Consider the following 19,818-nt stretch of genomic DNA (forward strand, 5'->3'; position numbering starts at 1 on the left):
CAGTTAGATTCTTGTGAAAAGAATATGAATAGGCATGTCCATGAATCTATGTACAGACTTGTAAAGCTGTAAAGAAAGACACATTCATATATAGTTATTGCTCTAAGGAGATTGTTGCTCAAACATATGCTTTTTTGGTTTTAGAAAATTATGTAATCATGCATTTCACAAATCGTTCTCCTGGATCATCCCAAGTATGGGCTTTTACTGGAAAAAGCAACAAGATACAGCAGCTCACAGACCTTATATAACAACAGGAGCGATCAAGATAATAACACACACGATAAGAACCAGAATGAGTCTAAAAATACCAGGAGGTGTCAAAAAGAGAGTTATTAGGCAATGCGAATTATCAGACAAATTGCTATAATCAATCATGTATAATTTTAAAAAGATGGGCAGTTGCCAACTATTATATTTAGTATATTTTTTATTTACTTAGTTTTATTATTTCACATTTATTATTTACTATTAGGCCCACTAATTTTATGTATTTATTTACTTACTGCTTAGTGCATATATATATATATATATATATATCTCTTGGTTGGTTTTATATAGTGGCAGTTTTATATAGGTCTCTAATGCCCTCTGCTGACCACAAAATGACAATATTTCTAGAGGGCATATGCTTATGTATTTATATTCAGTCTCCTTTTTTTGTTCAACACTAAGGAAAAACGGATTTATGAGGCATGACATGAACAATTAATAACATAAATCATCCTCACAACATCAACTAAACCTAATATCATGTTTGAAAAGTATTTTAAAACTCTTTTAAAAATAGTTTATATATATATATTCAAATTATTGATGCTTCTAAGAAGACTCAGCTTATGAATATTAATTATTGTCCTGCTGTCTTTATTTGCTTGCTACACCTTCTTGGAGCCTCAAGTCACGGACCTAATTAATATTAATATTTCACAATATTTATAGCCAGCGGCTAATGCTCCCAAGTCAGCTAAAACACAAAAGCAACATTTATGTCATTTATCGGGCAAAACGTAAACACTTAATAGCGTAAATTAAAAGTAGCTTTCCTCAGAACGTTTCAAATAAATCGATAACGTCGTCATGAGGCAAAATTGCAATTTTGACTTTTAGTCAAGTCGTGGTGAAGTTGCCAAGTAACATTCCGATACTGTCCAGTTATGTTGCGTGATTAATATTCATAAGCCAAACCAATCTTGCTAATTTGCCAGCTGACGACGCCAACATCACCAACGTCTGCAGTTCAGTTAATTAATATTCATAAGCCAATCCTTCGCTTTTAGGATTCGCTTATTCGCCAGCTAAACCTCGCCAACGTCTGCAGTTCAGCCAATCGGTAGAGCCAAATGGACAACCGTAACGCTACCTCATTAATATTCATAAGCCAGTCCTCCATTATTTCTTGGATAGAGGGCGCTGCTGCATACAAGAACAACTTAATGCTGAACTTTCATCTGTCACGACAACAAAGTATAACTTTCCTCCATGGAGAGAACAAATCTGCTGTAACTTGCTGTGAGGATAAACCAATGGAAACAACAAATAACAACAACGAGGACTCGAAATTAACTCCAGGTATTTATAGATTTCACTAAGAGCGATTTTGAAAGGGTTTTAGTTTTGCCCAGCAGATAACAACAAAATAAGAGTCTTTGTTTTTTATTTTATTTTGAGAGAATGTATTATTTATTGTTAGTTCTATTTTATTGTATTTCGTTTCCATGATGAGACTTCTAATAATGTTGTTTTCTGATGATCGGATTTGAGTCCGTTGTGTTGAACAGATAACAGTTATAACGTTACGTGTCCAACAGCTGCTGATCAGCTCTGGGTTTTAATCACAGATGCGGGATAAGATCGAGGCCTTAAACATGTTTTGGTTAAACAAGTAAAAATGGTTTGTCACATAATAACACATTGCATGCTTTGCTATGCATTTTCAGTGCATATGACCTCGAGACCAATGAGTACTACATATACTGAATTATTATAGTGTCATATGTTTGTGGAAATGCCTTATGCAAAGCAGAATGTTATAATAACAGAGTTTTATGTGGTCTCCAATATCAGAAAATATTGCAAATTATGTTGGATCTAGAAGCTACACCCTTTTCAATATTCACATGAAGAGTTCAGATGCAAAAGCCTCTAATTTTCTCAAATTCAAATTTCTAGACATTCCGTCTAAAATGAGCATTTTTATCAGGCTCCTATATTTATGTTCAGTTATTTCACTTTAATTGCATAGAAAAGGACCTATACATTGCCATTAGAGTCAAATTACTGAACCTAAACGAATAAAAATGCTCGTTTTAGATGAAAATGTCAGATGGCACTTGGAGGCTTTTGCATTTGAACTCTTCATATATTAAACTTACAAAATCACACAAAATAATTTTCTTCTTCAAGCAAGAAAATAAGGTCATAAAATGATTTTAAAAACGGACGAATATTAGAAGCTTTTTCTACTTGGACCCCTGTAATAAGCGTGTAATGAAAATGTGGAGGACTAGATGGGATGTAACAAAGTTTGTGTGTATCTGTTATTGAACACTTACCCATTCTTTACAGGAACTTTGTACATTTTTTGATTTTGCATTTTGTCATTTTATTGTTACAGACCCAGGAGGACTGAAGCGTGATCAGTCACCAGCAGAGAAAGTGTTTGGTCGGCAGCTGAGTGAACCAGTGCGCTTTGCGTACGCTGGGTTATGTGGAGTGTCTTTGGGCCAGCTGTTTCAAGGACCTGAGCAAAAGTAAAAAATATATATGCAATAACAATAATAACACTTTATTGTGCTGTTTACTAATATACAGTAGCATTAGAAGGTTTGGGTTGGTAAGGAAAAAAAGTCTCTTATGCACACCGAGGCTGCATCATTAAAAAATACAGTAATAATAACAGTAAAATTGTGAAATATTATTACAATTTAAAGTAAGTGTTTTTATTTGAATACATTTTAAAGTGTATTTTATTTCTGTGATGCAAAGCTGTATTTTCAGCATCATTTCTCTAGTCTTAAGTCTCATGTAATCCTTCAGAAATCATACTAATATGCTAATTTGATGCTTTTTTCAGGAATCTTTGATGAATATAAAAATTTCAAAAGAACAGCATGTATTTGTAACATTATAAATGCCTTTACTGTCACTTTTGATTCAGTGTATCTTTGCTTAATAATAACATTTAATTTCTTAGAAGTTTTTTTTTTAATGGTTTGGGGTTGTGATGATATTTTCCCAATGCAGACGTTTTCGTGAGACGTATCTGGAGGGTCTTGTTCAGTGGCTGGATCTTGATGAGTCGGTCATGCCGGTTATGCAAGCGTTCCTGGCAGGGCTCGGGTTCGAAGGCACTGACACCTTCCTGTCCATCTTGCATGCGGAGCCGCTGCTCAGAGCCGGAGCTTTACCCATCACTCAGGTACGTGTGTGACATTGACCCAGCATTAAAGCCTCGTTCAGACTGTCAGCCCAAATCCGATTTTGTGCATATCCGGATGGAATCCGATCTAGACGACTGACTGTCCACACTGTGTATCGCAACTGTTCATATCCGAATTGTGTGTCCATAAGCGCTCTTACATTTTACGGAATGTGCGTTGGTTTCTATGGCAATGCCGTTGCGTTGTTATGCCAACGCTAAAAACAACAATAACAGCAATAATTTTTGCAATACAGATGTTGTCTTACGACATGACAACATGTTGCCGTCGCGCTGGATTATTATTTATTATTATAGATTTTGTCTTATGAGGCAGCGGCAGAAACGCAGGAAGCTGGAATGTGCGGCTTTATTCTGTACTGCCGTCTCCGCTGGTTTCAAAACTCAAAGAGGTGCGTATACTAGCAGTATATTATCTTTTTCCGCTTGCCTTGCAGTTCGCAACAACACAAGCTTGTTTCTGCAAAGACTTCATTATGTTTTCTACAAAAACGTCTGATGTTTTTACGTTTTACGTGGCGTGAAAACGTGAAAAAGCTAGGCTAAATCCGATCTGACCGGTCAGACTGAAACGGATTTCCAGGAATGCGATTTGAATAGGATTCCAAACCACATATGAATGTATCTCGAAACGGATTTGCAAAAATCGGATTTCATGTAGTTCGTTGCCGTTCAGACTATCTAAATATGATCGGATTTCAATCGGATTTGCACAAAAATCGGATTTGGGCTGACAGTCTGAACGAGGCTTAACTTATGGATGCTCGCTTAACTCAGTGTTTGTGACGTTATTCGTATATTTATTTATTTTAATTATATATACATACATATATAAATGTTAAAATGTGTGTGTGTGTGTGTGTGTATATATATATATGTAAGTTAATTACCGTAATGCATCTGGATGATTTATTTGTTATTTAGATTTATTTATTTTATTAAAAATAAAAATGTGGATTTGCCTCATATTTGGAATTTGCATCATTAATCCTTTTACTTTCCTGTTTAATTCTGTGAAGCTGCTTTGAAACAATTTCTGTTTTATAAAGAGCTATAAAAATAGAGGTGACGAAATACTTCTAAAAACATTTACTTTCTGTATGCAAGATTGTTTTTTTTCTTTAGATTTTTCGGCAAACTATGAACTAGTCTTTTCTGTGAGATTCATTCTTCTTCCTCCAGTCTTGTTTTCCGTGTAATGACCGTGTTTTGATTCTTCTCATGTAGGACATTATGATGCCAGGGCTCGAGTTCTGATCCGACATGTCAGCTGTCTGCTGCGTGTGACCCAACAGCAGCTGGAGGATTTTGAAGAGACTCTCGGAGAGATATTGAGAGAAGCAGGAGAGGAGAGCGAGTGAGTGAAACTTCCTCCGATCATCAGCTGCTGCCTCTTTATGGGGTTTTTGGGGGGTTATCAACATGTCTCTGAGAAACACACACTGCTTTCGCTGTAGGATGGATCATTTGCAAGAGATTATTTCCACAAAGCCCACGTATAGCCATCTGTAGATTCACAAAGAAAAGTCAATACAGGGGCACGATCAATATCATTGTGAAATCAGTGAAAGTGCTGTAATAATTTTGACATGAGGAACAAACTTGAATGTATTTGCTGATTTCTGTCTTTTAATGTGTTCTCTGCTGCATGTGATGATGTGGACCACGCACAGCTGTGAGTATTTTGTGTATATGCAGTCTAGGTCAAGGTTTTTCCTTTCAGTTCAGCGCTTTCATTTTAGTTTTAGTTTTTGAATAGAATTCAGATGACAATGAACCAGACCTCTGAGCTTTCAGCAGCTCCAGTGAGCATATAATGAATCAAATTGACATTCTCTCAACAGAGAAGAGTCATCAAGAAGACAGAAGAAAGAGAGAGGTCGTAAATTGCGCCGGTACCTGCTCATCGGACTTGCCACTGTAGGTGGAGGGACGGTAATTGGTGAGTCTGAGTGCCACAGGACGTTTGTTTTAAACTACATTGGCCAAGGTGAATGTCAATTAAAACATGCGTAAAACCTGTTTATTTGTTTGTTCGTTTTTTTAGGATTTTTAGTTATTTATTTATTCATTTATTTTATTTTTAAGACATTAAAAACTAAACTGCCATCACTGTAATGCATCTGTATTTATTTATTTATTTAAAATATTTTATTTTATAACATTTTTATTAAAACAATTTAATTACCGTAATGTTTTTTTAAGCAATTTACCTACCATAATGCATACCGTACGAGAATATTTTATTAGTGACTATTATTATTATTATTATTGTTGTTGTTGTATTTATTTAAATTAAATATATATTTATTTAGTTTATACTTTTAAAAAATGTGTTACTATAATACATCTAGATGTTTCATTTGTTAATTTTTTTTATTATTGTTGTTATTATTATTTAAATATATATTTATTTTATTTATATTAAAAACCTACTATAATCCATCCGGATGTTTAATCTGTCGTGTGTGTGTGTGTGTGTGTGTATATATATATATATATATACAGTTGTGCTCATAAGTTTACATACCCCTTGCAGAATATGCAAATATGTTAATAATTTTAACAAAATAATAGAGCTCATGAAAATTGCATGTTATTTGTTTTTAGGACTGTCCTGAATAAGCTATTTCACATAATAGATGCTTATATATACTCCACAATAGGCATATGATGGTATCAACTTTTCATGTTGCGATTAATTGCTAATGCTTTTATCACGTTATACGGTATTATCACGGTGTTGACATTTAGTTGCAAAAAAGTGTTGTCATAAAGTATAACAGGTTTAATAACTTTTTTCTTATAACAAAAAGAACTGAACATTTACATACAATAAAGTAATACACAACAATTTCACACTTGTTTAAAAATTAGTTAGTTCATTAAATAACAGTTGCAACTTTTTATTTTAACAGCGTGTTATTAAATATTGAAATTACCTAAGATTAATGAATTTTTCATTGACAGTTTATGTTTACTAATGAATTAACTAATGTTAATTAATAGAGCCTTAATGTAACGTGTGACCAAACAGTAAAGAATCAAAACATTTTCAAACAATATCTAGGGCATGTTGTAATCCAGATTAAAATGTAAAAAAAACACCTTTTTTACCCTGTCAAAAACAGCTCTTTTCAGAGCAAGCCGTTTTGTAACATTTTCCTTTAAATGTTAATGAGCTCTGTTGACCCCGCCCCTCTCTTCCGAGCTGAAAACTTTTTGAATTTGAAGATCAGGGTAAAATTAACTTTTGTCTTTTGGGAAACATGTAACTATCTTCTGTAGCCTCTGAAGGGCATTACTAAATGAAAAAATATGATATTTAGACAAAATAAGAAAAATTTACACATCTCCATTCTGTTCAAAAGTTTTCATTATTATTATTATATTTTAATATTTACATTATTATTTTAGATTATTAAATTACTTACTACTTAGTTCGTTCTCTGAAATATGACTAGAACATGTTCAGGACTGGTTTCATGAGATTTCGTATCATTTGGCTGGTGTTAAAGGGATACTCCACCCCAAAATGAAAATTTTGTCATTAATCACTTATCCCCATGTCGTTCCAAACCCCTAAACGCTTCGTTCGTCTTCGGAACACAATTTAAGATATTTTGGATGAAAACCGGGAGGCTTGTGACTGTCCCATTGACTGCCAAGTAACTTACACTGTCAAGGTCCAGAAAAGTGTCTTTCATACTTTTCTGGACCTTGACAGTGTAAGTTACTTGGCAGTCAATGGGACAGTCACAAGCCTCCCGGTTTTTATCCAAAATATCTTAAATTGTGTTCCGAAGACGAACGAAGCTTTTACGGGTTTGGAACGACATGGGGGTAGGTGATTAATGACAAAATTTTCATTTTGGGGTGGAGTAACCCTTTAATGATCATGTATGTGTTTTTGTCAGGTGTTACAGGAGGGCTGGCGGCTCCTCTGGTGGCTGCCGGGGCAGGAGCGGTGCTAGGAGCGGGTGGAGCCGCTGTGCTGGGATCAGCCACGGGCATCGCCATTATGGCCTCCTTGTTTGGAGCTGCAGGGGCCGGGTTAACAGGTGAGCTAGCTGACCTAGCTGAAGCTTGTTTATGCTGATAAAAAAACATAGAAACAATAATAAATATGATATTGAAATTAATAAAAAATAATTAATAATAATAGTTGTTATTATCAAATGAACTATATATTGAACTTTGGTGTATTTTATCATTTGTATTTATCAGTAGTGTTCATGGTAAAATCATTATAAAGCCTCTTTAAAGGACTATTTATTACATTAAAGGGGTCCTATTATGCTTTTTCACTTTTTCAACTTTAGTTAGTCTGTAATGTTGCTGTTTGAGCATAAAAAAGATCTGCAAAGTTACAAAACTCAAAGTCCACTTCAAAAGGAGATATTTTATTTAACAGAAATCACTTTTCAAAAACTACAAAATAATGTGTTTTTCGAACAACCTAGTATGAGAGCCTGTTCTAGTTATCTAGTACACCCCCAAAACAAGATCAAGACTTCGTAAAAGAGCATAATAGGACCCCTTTAACACGACTTTAAAGCAGTGTTGGTGTCTTAAGGTTCTGTTCCTTCTGGAGGGCAAGTGATTTATAAAATTTCTTACACAATTCTTGCAACCAAAAGTGTTGAATCACTAGCTGCATTACAGGATTGATCGATGAGCAGATGAATTAGCAGACTGACAGTGATGATAAAGTTACAGTCTGTTTTCTGGTTCAAATGGAGTTTTATATAATCCTGCTTTCATAGCACATTCTCAGCTTCCATTCAAAGTGAACTGAGCTCAAGGTTATTGGAGTTGTTCGGTTTTTCTTCAAATGCAGTTAGTGTGTGCGTCTGCCTCTCTTTATTTCTGTCTGCAGATCAGGTTTTCTGTGTTTCCTATCTATATTTATGTTCATTTATTTTATATGTATGAAAATACCAAAAGGTATATTTACTTTTTTTATTCAGGCTATAAAATGAACAAGCGTGTCGGCGCTATCGAGGAGTTTGAGTTTCTTCCGATGAGTTCTGGAAAGCATCTTCATCTCACTGTAGCCGTGACAGGCTGGCTGTGCAGTGGCAAATACAGTGAGTGCCACAGTTAACCTTCTTATCTCCATCAAAATAGCATTTTTTTTTCAGTTACTATTTTGTTTAAAACGCTCTTGTGTTAGTACTACAAATTGTATTTTTAAAATATATACTGTATGACGGTTATTAATTATTAAAGGAATGGTTCGCCCGAAAAATGAAAATTTGCTTAATATTTACTCACCCTCAGGCCATCCAAGATTTAGCATCAGAGCAGATTTAGAGAAATTTAGCATCACATGACTTGCTCACCAATGGATCCTCTGCAGTGAATGGGTGCCGCCAGAATGAGAATCCAAACAGCTGATAAAAACATCTCAATAATCCACACCACTCCAGTCCATCAGTTAATCCATCATTAAAATGTTTTCACCTTAAACCGGCGTTGTTTCTGGCCAAAATGCAGTCAATAATTACGTTTCCTCCAGTGAAAAAGTTGATCCCCTGTCGTTCTCTCACAGCAAAATCCAGAGACATATTTGTTTAGAATTGTTTTGGACTGTTTTTGCATATAAACAAGTGCTTTATATGTGCATATTTCTCTCCTGATTCAGATGAGATGGCTTTTTATGGCCTCTACTATTATAGAGGACTCGCATTTGAAGTTAAAACATCTTAAAGATGGATTTGTTTCTTACAAACATGCAGCTTTTCACAAGTTGTTAACTGATGGACTGGAGTGGTGTGGATTACTGTGATGTTTTTATCAGCTGTTTGGACTCTCATTCTGACGGCACCCATTCACTGCAGAGGATCCACTGGTGAGCAAGTGATGTAATGCTAATTTCTCCAAATCTGTTCTGATGAAGAAACAAACTCATCTACATTTTGGATGGCCTGAGAGTGAAGACATTTTTAGCAGATTTTCATTTTTCGTGATTTCTTTAATGTAATCCTAAAATACCCATGAAATATTGTTCACACTAAGGTTCAGATTCTCTTGCCTATCACAGGTTCGTTTCAGGCTCCCTGGTCCAGTCTAGGAGCGTGTGGCGAGCAGTACTGTCTGAAATGGGAGTCGCGTTATTTATTGGACCTGGGCTCTATTCTGGATTCATTATGGGATGGGCTTGTTAGTGTCGTGGCTCAGGAGGCCCTCAAATACACAGTGCTCTCAGGTTTGTCCGCTTTACTAATGCAGGTACGCTATAAAAAAGGTAGAACTACTTGTTTGAGGAAAACCGAAAATCTCCTGTGCTTTATCTTACCTTATTTATGTGAGTGTTTTGTCATATTAATTCACTTTATCTTAAATCGATTTTTGACAGTCGTCTCAGCAGGGATGTGTTTAATACAGGAGAAGTTCTCTAATTGTTGAGTTGGAGTTTCTGTTTCATTTATTCATGTGTATTATAATAAATGTATTCTAATAAAATGTATAAAATTTTTTAATGTTTTGCTGAGTGGCCAGTGAAGCTTAAATCAGCGGCAGCATTCTCTCCCACGCAACTTTAGAAGCGCAATTTGGTCTTTTCTGCAGCTCATGGTCTATTTTAACGGAATCAGCAAATGTGTTCAGATTTTTTTAAGTCGAATGTTTAGAACCCAGAATATTATAAAAAAGATTTACATTTTAAATACATTCAAATAAATGCTAAAAAATTCGATTCATCAAAAAATCATAAAAAGTTGAATTAAGCCAGCATATTAGAAGGATTTCTGAAGGATCATGTGACACTGAAGACTGGAGTAATGAAGCTGAAAATTCAGCTTTTCATCACAGAAATAAATTACATTTTAAAATATATTAAGTTAGAAAATTATTTAAAATAAAAATAATTAAAAATTTTATGATTTTCAGCATAGCTACTTACGGAAAATCACACAAATCACAGTTTTAAACTGCATTTTGAAAACAGGATTTCAAAAATATAATTTAAAATGAATAGAAAATAAGGCAACTCGTATAGTATTTTGTTTTCCTCCTGAGCAACAAATTACTTAATTTTTTTATACCATGTTTAAACTGCCTCAAAATGGCTTCATTTAATTGTAGCATCATGAAAGCATGTTTTAATTGTCACCCAGTGCATTAAGGTCTCCAGAATAACTGCGTTGCTCATTCTCTTGTCTGTGTTCAGGCATAGTAGCGGCTCTGACATGGCCTGCGTCTCTGCTGGCTGTGGCCAGTGTGATAGACAACCCCTGGGGAGTGTGCCTGAGTCGATCAGCAGAGGTGGGAAAACACCTCGCCCAGGTGCTCCGGAGCCGACAGCAGGTCAGAGTCGAGCGGAGTCCTGCAAGACATCGACTTCTTCAAGATTCTCCTTAGTCTTTGACGATTTCAGTTCAATGCGGCTTGAAATGACTAATTCGAGGAATGTTACGGGTCACATAAAAGCTCTAAGGACAGTATCTGTGGCTCATACTCGAGGACAAAAAAAGCACCTCAGTTTTATTCAGAGGCACAAACTCAGCAAAAATATGCAGTTGCTGATATTTATATGGCCAAAAAGTCTGATTAAATTCTGATAGCTTGTAATGTAAATAAATTAGATCTTTATAACAGTATGACAGACTAATTACATCAAATGCATATGAAAATTAGTTGTCACTTTATAACTCCCAAATGTCTGAAGATGATATTTAAATGCTTAGCTTTGATGTTCAAGCTCTGTAGTTTCAAAACATTTAATGCAATGCAATACAATCATGATTGAGAGAAGCCTGTTGCATCATATTTGATGCATTTTAACACGAATATTCTGAAAAATGATGCATGGATAATGAGTGAAGTGACATGTCGCCAAGTATGGTGACCCATACTCAGAATTAGTGCTCTGCATTTAACCCATCCAAAGTGCACACACACAGCAGTGAACACACACACACCGTGAACACACACCCGGAGCAGTGGGCAGCCATTTTTGCTGCGGCGCCCGGGGAGCAGTTGGGGGTTTGGTGCCTTGCTCAAGGGCACCTCAGTTGTGGTATTGAAGGTGGAGAGAGCGCTGTACATTCACTCCCCCCACCTACAATCCCTGCCGGTACGAGACTCGAACCCGCAACCTTTGTGTTACGAGTCCGACTCTCTAACCATTAGGCCACGACTTCATTACTTTAATGAAGTAAACCTTCAGTTTATCTTGAAATGTTACTATTACAGTACTACTAAAGTTGATCTTATGTTTACTTTTTTTAAAAACAGTAAAGATTTCACAGCAAAAACACATTTTTTACAGTTATAGGCCTTTTATTTGCTAAAAAAAATCAATAAAAAGAAACTATTAATCAGATGCCAGAAGGCATGTAGTAGATTGTGTACAACTGTTTTCCAACAAAGTTTTCATCATGTTGATTATTTAAAGACCTTATTATGTATTAAATATGATACAGTAGGCTTTATAGAGTTAATCGCCTATATAATCTTAACCCAGAATATTCCTTTCAAATATGTGTATAATTATCTTCTATCTTTGTGCAGGGAAAGCGGCCTGTCAGTCTAATTGGATTTAGCCTTGGAGCTCGTGTCATCTACTTTTGCCTAGAAGAGCTCGCTAATGATCAAGGTACGCTTTTTATTCATTTTAATGAGTCGGCGATGATGAGGGAACATCCTTGTGTCTTTAAGACCTTGTGTCTCAAGAAGTGTCCACATGAGAGAGCTGGACATGGCCAAATTTCCTGCAAGCCAGATTGAGTCGTGTTCTCTTTGCGAGGTGTGAGGTTGTAAATGAGAATCTGATGGCACAGCGCCGTTTGAAATACTTTCGTCTCTTATTATCGGACAGGTAGTGAAGGTGTGGTGGAGGATGTGGTGCTGCTGGGGGCCCCTGTGGACGGATCTGAGAAAGCATGGCAGCGGCTGTCCAGGGTTGTGGCTGGGAAGATTGTTAATGGATATTGCAGGTAAGACACTTAATATTACTCCTTCTTAGGGTAAGGGGTATGTTCAGATCCCTTCCTGTAAGTATTCAAATTTGCTGTCAAATTTGCCATTATAATTGCCCATTTTAACAGTTAATTTAACTCACTTTCTTTTTTACATTTACATTTAGTCATTTAGCAGACGCTTTTATCCAAATGTGGACAAAGGAAGCAATCAAAATCAACAAAGGAGCAATGATATACAAGTGCTATAACAAGTCTCAGTTAGCTTAATGCAGTACACGTAGCAAGGTTTTTTTTTAAATCATATAATAAATCAAAGAGTGCAAGTCTAAAAGGGGCAAGTTTATTTTATTATACATTTTTTTTATAAAGAATAGAATTAGAATAGATACTGCTAGAGTTAAAGATGGAACATCTAAGGACTCAGCTGCTCGGATTGAGTTGGGCAGGTCATTCCACCAGGAAGGAACATTTAATGTAAAAGTCTGTGAAAGTGATTTTGTGCCTCTTTGGGATGGCACAATAAAGCGCCGTTCACTTGCAGAACGCAAGCTTCTAGAGGGCACATAAGTCTGAAGTAATGAATTTAGGTAAAGGGGTGCAGAGCCAGTGGTGGGTTTGTAGGCAAACATTAATGCCTTGAATTTAATGTGAGCAGCTATATTTTATTTATATATATTTATTTATTTATTTATTTTTTCTCTCTTATACACTACTGTTCAAAAGTTTGGGTCTTGTAAGATTTCTTATAATATATTTGAAAGAAGTCTTTTATGCTCAGTAAAAACAGTAATATTGTGAGATATTACATTTTTTTTAAAGTATTTTCTATGTGAATATATTTAATAATAAAATGTAATTTATTCCTGTAATGCAACGCTGAATTTTCAGCATCATTACTGTAGTCTTCAGTGTCACATGATGCTTCATAAATCATTTTAATATGCTGATTTGTTGCTGTAGAAATATGTTTGACAAATAATTTTATATTGTAGTGTCAGGGGCGTCATGCACTCATTATTTTTGAGGGGGCACGAGTGAAAGTGGGGGGGGGCTCTCATGCTTGTCATGTGACACACAGCAGCCACAATACCACTGTATAACTGATATGGGCTTATGCAGAGGCGGACAGTAGTGAAGTATTTTTACTTTACTCAAGTAAATTTAAAAAGTATCTGTAGTTTATCAGAGTGTTTTTCTTTGGAAAAAGTACAATATTATGCTTTGGAATGTTGTGAAGTAAAGTTTTCTAAAGAAAAACACTCTGATAAAGTACAGACACCTGAAAAGTACTTTTACAGCAGAGTAAAAATACTTCACTACTGTCCGCCTCTGGGCTTATGTTTTATTAAATTTTTTTTTTTATTCAAAATATTCCCAAAATATATAATGAAATATCTTGATTCTCAAATATGTGTAAGTAAATGCATTTTGCACCTTAGTTGATCTATAATGGGCGATGGGCAAAATAGGCTAATAGTGTAATCTATTAAATATGCATAAAAATCCGTCTTTTTACTTAAGTACCAGATATGGGTGTCATACCATAAAGTATTTTTAATACGACTGACTTTGTATTTAATGTGAATTTAATAAAAACATTGTAAGTTACTAATTAGTCTATAACACTTTCATTGTACAAAAAGAGAGCAAAGAACGTTTACATTACATTACATTACAAGCACTCTCAAAAACTCCCATAATAATCACTAAAGCTGTTTACACTGTGAAATTAATATCTTATTTACATTCGACATCTTCACTTTGTTGTTTCTGATGAGAGAATTCGCCAGAGAATTCAGACAGCGAGCTCGAGGTGACGAAACAGCGGCGTTTCAGCGATGACTCATCTGAACGCCTCTGGTTGGTCCTTGCATTCTTAAGCTCAACAGAATCGTGTGTGATTGGTTATGGTGTGCAGTGCTATAAAAACGTGTATGTCTCTGGCTCTGTGCCAGCCAGCGAACGCAGATTTGAATTTAGCTGCTGGTAATGTTTTTCTTTTTTTATATAGTTTACAGGACAAACTGCGCATTTCACCCAAAATTGTTTGGTGTGATATGATTCCAAATTTAGGGTGGCCAAGCTTGTTGACAGGGGGGCATTGTCCCCCCGCCCCTCCCATTAAGGCTACATAACCAGTTGTACCTTCCAAGACCTTAATCTGCACAAAAATCTTGATTTATTATCGAGCCGTCGTCTGTTGAAATCAATACACATAAGACAAAGACAATAGCTGTGCTGTGATTTCGGCTATACTTGCATGTAAAATTAGAGAAGCAACATAATTATTATGTCATAATATCTGGTTTAACTAAAAGCACTGCTCCTCTCAGCCGCTCGCGGAACAGAGCAGACGCAAAACCTCACGTTGCTCACGTTAAAGCATCGTTTCCCTGTAGTTCAAAAGCGCATTAAATCATATTCATGTTATTAAATTGACGAGTTACCTCTCAAACATACATATCTTAATTTGATGTTCCTTTAGTACGTTGCAAGTTAAAATTTATTCATTTTGTTCTGAAGATCTTGTTTTACGTGGATATTGGAACGATAAGTACAACATTTTAAATTAATTAGTTTTGGCTTGTTAGTCAAGTCAAGTCAAGTCAAGTTTATTTGTACAGCGCTTTTCACGATACAAAGACAGTATCTGTTTTGTAATTTCGGCTATACTTAAAATTAGAGAAGCAACATAATATCTGGTTTAACTAAAAGCGCTGCTCCTCTCAGCCGCTCGCGGAACAGAGCAGACGCAAAACCTCGCGCTCGCGCGGCAGTAGGCTACCGGCGGGTCTCAGAAACTATAGTTTGTCCAATTATGTGTTGTATTGTTGCTATAGGCGCTTTTTTGAAAAAAGTCGCTGAATCTAGTGACAAAGCCACTAAGTTGGCAACACTAGCCAGGTTTCCATCCAAGGAAAAAATATTTAGCGCGTCAAAAATGTTACCGATATGGCTGATGGAAATGCCATTTATCGATAAAATTTCTCAGGTGTCGACCCAATCTTTTTCCGTTTAACTTTACCGCATAAATTCTATATCGATAGTTCAAATGTCGCAAAAATTTGTTTGGAAACACTTTTTGTCGAGAAAAGGGGCTTTAACGCAAATAAATGTTGTCACATGACCAAATTAGCCTATAGGCAGCGTCCGTGTTCACGTTGCTCACGTTAAAGCATCGTTTCCCTGTAGTTCAAAAGCGCATTAAATCATATTCATATTATTAAATTGACGAGTTACCTCTCAAACATACATATCTTAATTTGATGTTCCTTTAGTACGTTGCAAGTTAAAATGATCACTTGATTTTTTTTCCCTTATAAAAGTGGAAACAACTTACAATAGCCTGCTCCTTCATTTGTGGTCATATAAGTGTAAAACATTATTCAAAACAATTCTAAATATTTCTTTTATTTGTGTACATTCACAATAAAAACAAAACATTGTGCTTTTGTAAAATAAAGGAAACAAACAGGATGCCGCTTTCTCAAGAGCGCATCAGAAAAATGAAACTAAATTCTGCATATAGGCTGCTGATTGTTGCACAGGTTTTTTTCTTTCGTTTTGTTAATTCATTAATTATTTAGAAAAATGTATTTCGCATATAGGCCTATTTATTTCTTTTATATATAGCTTTATAATGTTTTTCTCCGTTCGCAGAAGCGCTGCAGGTGCGTGACATGACCATGTGAATCCTCACGTTCTGTTGTTTATGCTGTTTTTTGCATGTATAAAATTAATCCCTGGAAAACAAATTTAGGTATTTTTAATGGGTCACAGCCACATATCAATTCAAATTTCATTTAATTGTAATGTAACATAATCTTGTCGGTTAATGGTTAATAATGGCTTAACTACCTCGGTTGTCGGTTAGGCTATAGGAGAAATAAAATAACCGAAATTAACGTTCCTATTTCCTTAATCAGAAAAATAATACTAATAAAACTGCTCCTGTTTATGATTCCTGTTCCTGCTTACGTTTTTATTTTATTTTACTGACCCTGAAATTTAAATAGAGGTGTATGTTCACAGTTACTGTGGCTGGATGTTTGTGCAATTTCTTTCATTAAGTTAATTCCAAACAGTTCTTGGAAACAAACCTCCACTGAGCTAACTTTTCTAAAACCTAAAGACATCGGTTAAGATGGAAATGAATGACCACATGTCTTCATCAATGGGAGAAAAACAATGTCATGTCAGATTTGGATGGCAATTAAATCATTTAGTGCCTCAAAATGAAAAGAGCTGAAGTTACACATTAACAGATCATTTCATTTTATTGAAATAGATTATGATGGGCAATTCTTTTAAAATGAAATTTAAATTACACATTCACCGAATTACATTTTAGGCCACCAGATGAAGTATTAGAAATGACACTTTATTCATTTAGTTATTTATTAAAAAGTAACAGAATGTCTCAACATGTTAACTGCAAACAAATCTGGAGATTATGATTTTTTTTTTAAATAACTGTTGTTGATTTAATTGACAGTCCTAGTTATTACATTAGCATGTTTGAAAATGTGTTTCTTTGTGTTTTTATTGGTGTAGAGGGGATTGGCTTCTTGGATTCCTGTATAGAAGTTCATCGGTCCAGCTGTCTGTTGCTGGGCTCCAGCCAATCAATTCGCAAGATCGCAAAATAATCAATGTGGATCTGTCATCAGTGGTAAGCAAATGCATGTGTGCATTGAGCATTAAGTCCCTGTTGTTCTTAGTAGATGCTCTTTGTTAAAATGTTCTTGGTGTCTGTGAGATGCATTTAGATTCAGATTCAATTTCCTGGCTGGAATAGTAAATCAACACAATGGCATGACATTATAGTATCGCAAAGTCAAAGTTTAATTTCCTTCCAGCTTGCTAAGATTTGAAGTCATCTGAAGTTACTTTTTTGGACAAAAATGATTTAATGCTTTTTGCAGAACACCCCCTGCCATGAATAGAAAGGGCATTGTTAAATTGTCACCCACAAAAGACTACAATTACTGTAATTACTGTCGCAGGAAGTTGCTCGTTGATATTCAAGTGGAGTCCTTAAAAAAGCGGTTACCTCATAAAAAAGGGAAAATTACCTTTAAAAAAAGTGTCATTTATGCAATGCACAAATGTAAAAAAAAAAATTAAAAAAAAATCAAGACACTTCAACTTCAAATGATCTATTCATAGCGATGCCTTCTAAGTTACACTGAGAAACAGATCATGCCCGCCATCCATGTGACATATCACAAAATGCTTGTATATCTTTTGTTACGTCTTGTTTTTTTGTGAAAGCAGTAAAATGATTTTCATGTAACAAATAATTATACAGCTTAGATAAATCGGCGGGAGATATGGCAAGGAAATCAGTTCAAGAACCCTGGTTATGCAACTGCGATGTGAGGCATGTGAAGAATTGCACCTTCGTTTGGCATGTGAAGAAATGTTAATGAGCAACTAAATCTGCATTTCCTGAAATAAATACCAGTGCTTGTAAGACGGCACAAGAATAGTGTTACCGTTTTAGGTTTAAATTAGGCTTATCAGAGCAACTGTAATCTTGCTGTTAACATAAAAACTTAGCAGATGTCACATAATGTGGTGCTGCAATGTTAAAGCAGCTATAGTGAAAATCAGTTCAAATAGACCAATCACAGTACACAGATATTGCAGTGATACCATAATGATCACCAGATGGTGAATATTAATCAAAGGGACATTTCCAAATTAAGTCTAGAAAAAAATAGTATTTTGTATAGTATCAAGTTCATAAAACAAGATTTTTAGCTCACCTAAGATTAAAATTTTAAGTGTTTTTCATATGTATTTTTAATTTGACCTATTTTCCAGTGTCAGTTAGCAAAGTAAAAAACATTGCAAACCCTTGAAAAGACTGTATGTCTATTTTATATTTTTATCTGTGAAAAATTAAATATGGATATAGATATGGATATGGATTAGATATTAAATATCTACCCTTATGTACATTTTACATTGGTCCTTGCCTGTGCAAAACATTATGTTGTTTTAGTCTGTTGCTAGGTGGTTACTTGCTAGCCTAAATCAAAGATTCCACCCCCGAGTCTATGTACGTTGGTTCAGGCCTCTCTTTTTATAATACAAATCTTTTCGAGTTTTTCCACTGCTTTTATCATCCACCAGGGCATGAAAAAAAGATGTAAATTTGATCACTTAAAAAAGTACTAGCCTACGTTTCGTGGTTTGAGGTATAATACATGCCTGAGTTATGCACCAAAGCTTGATTTTTCTGAAAAGTTTACAAGCACCACTAAAATTAGAAGGAGGATATCAAAATAATAATGCACTGCAAGCACTGTAAAAATACTAAGTAATGTATAGTATTTCCCACTTGCTTTATAAATACTGGCTATGTTCTGTCCACCTCTTAGGTAAAAGGACACCTGGACTATATGCGTCAGATGGACACCATCCTAGTAGCAGTAGGGGTTCCTACCAGGGAAGAAGCTGGAGCCATGAGTGGCAAACAACAGCTGGTACATTTATCTCAGGAAAAAGCAGGCACTCCAGAATCAGCTGGTCAGAGCAGAGTCAAAGGGGAACCATCCATGGACATTTCAAACAATGATACCTCAGACACCACAGAGGCAAATGTAGATAAATACAAGACGCAGACTGTAGACAGGGAACGGTGCGAGAGGAAGGACTCTGAGAATGGCTGGGATATCCCTGATATATCTGATTTACTGGACTCCATCAGTGAATGTGATGGCGTCCCTGATCCCTGTCAAGGGAACGCACATTCGCTATGCGCTCTCGGAGTCGAGGATCATGTTGAACCATCTCAAGATCAAGGCAAAATAGACAGAGACGATGAAAGTGAGACAGACTGTGAGCACACGTCCTGGGACTGGCACGACACAAACTGGACGACTGAATGCACAAACACAACCTACCAGTCGCACACTGAAGCACAGGAGCAGTTAGTCAATGGCAAACCTGCTGGTTCTGAGCCAAGAGCCTTGACATTTCCTTGATTCACAACTCATAAAATGTGGGTTTGGTCTAGATGGTAAACCTCGTTCCAAGAAACTCCTGAGATTCGCATTTGCTGCTACCAAGATTAAGGGTTAGGCGTAGGGTTGCTGTGGGACTCAAATAAACACAGTGTTTTAATGTCACATGTGAATCTCACAAGACTTTTAGCAGAAGAAGCGTTACCATCTAGACACCACCCAGAGTGTAAGTGATCAGTATAAGCTAGAACCAACTGGAACATTGGCTTTTTGTCATTCTGGAATTGTCTAATAATATCTGTAAGTTATTTGTGGGTATCATCTCTAATTAATTTAGATTTTTCTTTAAGCACTGCTAAATATAATTTGTGATAAACTGCTATGTGAAAACTGTCAGTATTCTGTATACACCATTTGCCCCCTTCATTAGAAGTGGGTTGTTGTTTAATTAAGATGTGAATTACAGCTCCACAGA

At 35.6% G+C, this 19,818-nt stretch overlaps 1 protein-coding gene across 1 annotated transcript; it reads left to right on the forward strand.

The window, feature by feature from the left end:
- The first annotated feature begins 1,411 nt into the window (after nucleotides 1–1,411).
- On the forward strand, nucleotides 1,412–19,383 carry LOC107754899 (transmembrane and coiled-coil domain-containing protein 4-like). Its single transcript, XM_016571519.1, is given in 13 exon segments — nucleotides 1,412–1,572; nucleotides 2,618–2,753; nucleotides 3,247–3,425; nucleotides 4,625–4,799; nucleotides 5,287–5,384; nucleotides 7,360–7,503; nucleotides 8,413–8,532; nucleotides 9,489–9,653; nucleotides 10,617–10,753; nucleotides 11,960–12,044; nucleotides 12,267–12,384; nucleotides 16,924–17,041; nucleotides 18,759–19,383. Coding segments are annotated over 13 exon segments (2,217 nt in total). The 5' UTR covers nucleotides 1,412–1,436; the 3' UTR covers nucleotides 19,365–19,383.
- The last annotated feature ends 435 nt before the right edge of the window (nucleotides 19,384–19,818 follow it).

Source organism: Sinocyclocheilus rhinocerous, unplaced genomic scaffold, assembly GCF_001515625.1.
Source record: "Sinocyclocheilus rhinocerous isolate Xijiao unplaced genomic scaffold, SAMN03320098_v1.1 scaffold2788, whole genome shotgun sequence".
In the NCBI taxonomy this organism is placed as follows: Eukaryota; Metazoa; Chordata; class Actinopteri; order Cypriniformes; family Cyprinidae; genus Sinocyclocheilus; species Sinocyclocheilus rhinocerous.